The sequence below is a fragment of the Nicotiana attenuata genome, chromosome 10 (genome assembly GCF_001879085.1).
Source record: "Nicotiana attenuata strain UT chromosome 10, NIATTr2, whole genome shotgun sequence".
Taxonomy (NCBI): domain Eukaryota; kingdom Viridiplantae; phylum Streptophyta; class Magnoliopsida; order Solanales; family Solanaceae; genus Nicotiana; species Nicotiana attenuata.
In genome coordinates, this window is record NC_031998.1 from 18,118,498 (window position 1) to 18,124,811 (window position 6,314).

The window sequence follows — 6,314 nt, forward strand, 5'->3', positions numbered from 1 at the left end:
ACCAAACACTATTTTCATTTTACAAACCTAAATTTCCAACCCAAATCAGTACTTTTACAAAACTAAAGTTTGGGAATCTATAAGTTTCTTGAATATTGTTAATTACGTTTTTAGATCACTTGGTACGTAAACATAACTCGTTTTTTTTTTTTGGGTCGAATAATCCACAGAGGGATTCACTTTCCTAGTGGAGCCAGGCAAGAAGTACTTACTGAGAATAGTCAATGCTGCACTGAATGAAGAACTTTTCTTTAAGATTGCTGGACACAAAGTCACTGTGGTTGAAGTTGATGCTTCATATGTTAAACCCTTTAAAACTGAGACCATTTTAACAACTCCAGGACAGACTACAAATGTCATTTTATCAGCTGATCTTGGAACTGGAAAATACTTAATGGTAACATCACCATACATGGATTCTCCTGTCTTAGTTAATAACAGAACTGCTACTGCTACTTTACAATATCTAGGCACCAATACTTCTTCCACCACAACAACTTTAACCGTGCCGCCGCCTACAAATGCCACCCCTATTGCAATTAAATTTGTGGACTCTCTCAGAAGCTTGAATTCAAGAAAATATCCAGCAAAAGTCCCACTTCAGAAAATTGATCATTCCCTTTTTTTCACCATTAGTCTTGGACTCAACCCTTGTGAATCATGTTATAGAGGATTTCGAATCGTGGCAGCTATCAATAATGTTACATTTGTTATGCCAAGTGTGTCACTACTTAATGCACATTTCTTCAATAAAAGTGGAGTGTTTACTGATGATTTCCCTGGAAATCCAGCATATACATTTGACTACACAGGGATTCCACCAGAAAACTTGAGGACAATGGAAGGGACTAGGCTATATAGACTTGCTTATAATTCTAATGTCCAAGTAATAATGCAAGATACAGGATTGTTGAGCCCTGAGAACCATCCAATGCATTTACATGGCTTCAATTTTTTTGTGGTTGGAAAAGGCAGAGGAAATTTTGATCCAGTGAAAGACCCTAAAAAGTTCAACCTTGTTGACCCTGTTGAGAGGAACACCATAAATGCCCCTTCTGGTGGTTGGGTTGCTATCAGGTTCAGGGCAAATAATCCAGGTAAAACCTTCTGGAAATAAAGGTTTTTCGTTATTTACACAGATAGTATAAAGGACCTTTTCAGTATTGTGTATTTTAGCCTGTTATGACAAGTTACATGCCATACTTTTCAAGTTATCCACTTATTATGGACTGATACATATAGTTATCTTTTAAATAATCGAATTATGGGAAAATTTTCTTACAGTTAAAAGTTAAAAATTATGTTGTTTGAACTGATTTAAACTTTGTAATCTTTTTATTACTTTGGGTTGATTTTTATAGGGATTTGGTTTCTCCATTGCCATTTGGAGGTGCACACAACATGGGGACTAAAGATGGCTTTTGTGGTTGATAATGGAAATGGCCCGGAAGAATCTCTTTTACCTCCTCCCATGGATCTTCCAACATGTTAAGATTTCCTATCATTTAAGTGTATATATTCTGAGTAATCATTGGTATGAGTTGTTTGAGCAGGCAAAAAGAGGTTCTTTGAGTAAACAGTTTGCTTTTTCAAGAATAAAAAAGGTTATAATATCATAGGAGACAAGTTTGTATGAAAGTAATTTTATGATAATGTTGGTGAGAAAAGCTGTAAATTATAAATGAGATATGTGTTCTTTGGTAGTACCTTTCTTGCATAATCGTTGGGTATTCTTTTTTATCTTTTTTTCTTTTCTTTTGGGGACCTAAATGGGACTTTTAGAAAATAACATGAAACTATGGTTCTCCAATTGTGGTCGAGCGGCCAAATATGTTAAAACTCCATTTTTAGGGGCATTTTCATATATACTCACTTTTGGGGCCACCATTGAAGTTATACCTGCATTGCACAAAAAATTGTTAAGTGTAGTCGCTCGGATCTGAAGTAGTTCAATATCTTCAATACAACTTCATAAATCAAATCTGAAGTTCTTTTATCTTTCAAATGCAACTTCAGAAATTTGAATCTGAAGTAGTTCAATCTCTTTAATGCAACTTTAGAAATCAAATATGGAGTTCTTCCATCTTTCAAATGAAACTCCATAAATTCGAATCTTAAGTAGTTCTATCTATTGAGTGCAACTTCAGATTTCGAATCTTAAGTTCTAAAACATAAACTGGTTCTTCGAATTTTAACAATCCAATACACGATTCAATTTCCAAATCTACTCCAAATAAGCTCGAATTTGAAATATAACTTTCAAATATCATAAAGAACAAATCTCAATTATCAAAACACCAACAAATTTAACAAGCTCATTTTGCAACTAAGACGAAGAAGAAGAAGAAGAAGAAGAAGAAGAAGAAGAAGAAGAAGAAGAAGAAGAAGAAGAAGAAGAAGAAGAAGAAGAAGAAGAAGAAGAAGAAGCAGCTCTAAGCTCAAAGAAGAAGAAAAGAGCAGTAAAGAAGAAGCGGAAAGTGTATGTATCTGAAGTTATGCAAATATTGGGTATCAGTTAAACTTTTTTTTTTAAAATGGGTACAAATTCAATGGATGACATAAAATTGGGCTCTATATGATAATTTTACGAATATTTTCATATATACCAACTTTTGTGGCCACCATTGAAGTTATACCCATATTGCACAAAATTTTACAAAGTGTACCCACTCGGATCTTAAGTAGTTCAATATCTTCAATTCACTTCAGAAATCAAATCTGAAATTCTTCTATCTTTCAAATACAACTTCAAAAATTCGAACCTGAAGTAGTTCAATCTCTTCAATATAAATTCAGAAATCAAATCTGAAGTTATTCTATCTTTGAAATGCAACTTCAGAAATTCGAATATTAAGTAGTTCAATCTATGCAACTTTAGATTTCGAATCTTAAGTTTTGAATCTTAAACTAATTCTTCTAATTTCAACAATCTAATACACGATTCAATGCACAAATCTACTCCAAATGAGCTCAAATTTGAAGCACAACTTTCAAATATCATAAAGAACAAATTTCAATCATCAAATTACCAAAACAACAATAAATTTAACAAACCTACTTTGCAACTAAGAAAAAGAAACTATAAGCACAAAGAAGAAGAAGAAAACTGATGGTGGGCTATAATTACGTATTTTAGTCGCTTATCGCACTTTAATTTACTGCACTTTAATTGAGTTTGAGCTTTAATCGCTAGTGTTTTGCACTAACTGCGTGTTTTATGCCTTGTAGGAGTTATTCCGAGCTATGTAGATGTTATGTAATGAATTCGAGCTATTTGGAGCTTTGAGACTGAGTAAAAGCAAAAAGGATTAAGCCGGGATCGCATTGGGGGATCGAGAACCACGTCTGAACTTAAAAAACGAAGCAAAAAGGTTCACTCTGAGAAAAGTCCACAGCCGCGGCGCGTGGCGTGCCGCGGCTGCCTATTTTTTCTGCTGACGCTCTCTGATAAAGTCCACTACTACCCCGCCTAGCGCGTCACCCCATGCAGCGCGCCTGTGCAATTTTTACAGAGTTATTATCTCAGTTCGTGCAGGAAAAGGTGTTTTCGTCTAGGCCCGACCCTACTTGGTACAAATACATGTAAAACGTTATTTTTGGTACTTTAACACACCTTAGACCTAAGGAGACTATTTTGGAAGGGAGAAGACGTTGGGAACATTCTTTGGAGGAGAAAATCATTAAATTCCTAATTCCTTCATCTTTTCTTTGTAATTTGTTTATGAAAAATACTTGGAAAGTTGTTACTACGAATATGAGTGGCTAAGCACTCTAGTTCTAGGGTTGTGGTTGACATGATTATTAACGTTTATTAATTACATCTTCGTTAATTCGGATTATCATCTTATGATTGTTTCTTTAATTCTAGTTTTAACTTGTGAATTGTGGTGGCCACCAATTCACCCTACTATCTATGCTACACTTGGGAAAGCCGAGTTTAGATTAGAGTTTAATTAAAGAGAGCTTGTTTCTGAACCCGTGGCTCGGAGAAAGATTTCGTGGTTGGAATAGGAATATACCTAACATTCTTGCTTAGTTGAATACCATATTATATTCGTTCATGATAGACTCAATACCATAGGAATATAGGATTGATATTATTGTGGACAGACGAGTAATATTGTGGGAACATGCTATGCATATAAACAATCCAGTTAATTAGCAACCTTAGATAATCTGGATTAACGAGTGTGATTATTGAACTTAATAGAATTCATAAACCAACCACAACCCTGGAATTTTTCATCTCCTCTGAATTAAAATCTCACCATACACATTTGCATTCTTGATAAATTAGTTGTTACTTGTTTAATTTCCGCAATAGTAGATTGATAGAAAAATATCACTCTTGTTTATCTTGGACAATTAACTGATTTTAGTTTGCTTAGTTAACGATTGATCTAAGTCTCTGTGGGTTCGACATCCGACTTTCGAGTCACATTATTACTTGAGGGCCACGTATACTTGCGTGTACTAGGGGACCAAAAAGTTTTTGGCACCGTTTCCAGGGACTTAGTTATTGATATTTATTTAAGTTAAGCTTTTATTTGTTATTTGTTCAAGTTTTTATTTTTAGTTTGCTTTATATGTGATAACGCAGGCTCTTCTCTTAAATGCGGAGGAGTAAAAGCGCAAATAATCTCCTTCCTCTTGATCCTGAAATTGAACGAACACTTCACAGAGTGAGGAGGGAAGTCGAAGCTAGAACTAGAATAGAAAGAGAGTTCGACATCGTAGTTCAACCACAGCCAATAGAGATGTGTCACGACCCCAATCCCGGTCGTGATGGCGCCCAACACTAATGTCATGCAAGCCCGACCAATTTAAATACTCTCAACCCAAATATGCAATCCGTTAACAAATAATACGATTAAAATAGCAAATATCAAGGTTCCAATCCAAAACTAAATAAAATAGTATGGAAAATAATAACGAATATCCCAACATTCCCCAATAGATCTGGAGTCACGAGTCTAGAGCCTCTAGATGTAACAGAGTAATATATCCATAGTAACAAAGAAGTCTAGGATATGGAAAGACAAATGAAATAAAGGGGAGGAGTCGGGTCCTGCGGACGTCAGGCAGCTACCTCAACAACTCCTGAAAATAACTTCACGAAAAACAGCAAACAGCTCCACTAAGTCTCCGGAGCACCTGAATCTGCACACATGGTGCAGGGAGTAAAGTGAGTACTTCCAACTCAGTGAGTAATAAACATATATAATGGCTGAAAGTAAGAAATTCCGAAATATTACAATATAAAGCTATAATCAGCGATTCAGCACATAAAACGATGAAACAACCACAAACAAAGATAATTAAGACCAACAGATATAAAATGCATGAATGCAATGCAATGCACATGACCGCTGCGGCGCGCAGCCCGATCCATTTGGGTACCCGCGCTCACTGTGGGGGTTCAGACTCCAGAGGGGCTCCTACAGCCCAAGCGCAATATCATCGTAACATTCGCTGCGGCGTGCGACCCGATCCACACTCAGTCCAGATATATATATATATATATATGCATGCAAGCCACTCGGGCACGGTCAGATTATTCATTTTGGTCTCAATTATTAGGAATTATAGAGCTAAGTGTTTAAACCTTTATTTGTTTATTGAACATTTCGAGTCAGTGTCTAATTCAGGACTGATATCATGAAATATGCTAAACATCATGGAAGCAGTGATAAGGATCCCTGAAGGATGCAAATGATAGGCACAAAGCCCCAAACATATTCATAAAATCCAAGTAGGATGATTACCAAACAATTTCTAGTCAAGAACACAGTACGAACATCAATCGAAACGGACTAGGTCAAAATTCCCAGTCACAATCGACCCCGCACTCGTCATAGAGTACGTGTCTCGCCTCAATATAGCGTCACAATGTGATATACCGGGGTTTCAAACCCTCAGGTCATCATTTACATCTATTACTCACCTCAAGCCGGCCACAAGTCTAGCTCGCTATGCCTTTGCCTTTCGAATCAACCTCTTCGCACGCCGAATCTGATTAAAACCACAACGAAGACATTCCAATAGGCTAAAGAAACATAACCCAATCGAAAAGACTCGAAAAACACCAAAATTCACGAAGTTGGCAAAACCCGAGCCCCGGGCCTACTTCTCGAAAAATTACGAAATTTACATCACTGGATTCCTCGTCTCGCCACGAGTCTACACATACTAATTTTACCAAAATCGGAGTTCAAATGCCCTTTCAAAATCCATTTTTACATCACAGCTTTCCAAGCCCTAACTTGACCCGTTTTTGATGAATTTTCCACAATTTACATGTAATTTCTACAATG

General features: G+C 36.3%; 1 protein-coding gene across 1 annotated transcript; it reads left to right on the forward strand.

Annotated features, from left to right (window-relative positions):
* On the forward strand, window positions 167–1,700 carry LOC109233615 (laccase-4-like; the record flags this gene model as incomplete). Its single annotated transcript, XM_019399495.1, has 2 exons — window positions 167–1,097; window positions 1,362–1,700. Coding segments are annotated over 2 exons (1,062 nt in total), but the record flags the coding sequence as incomplete, so codon positions are not given.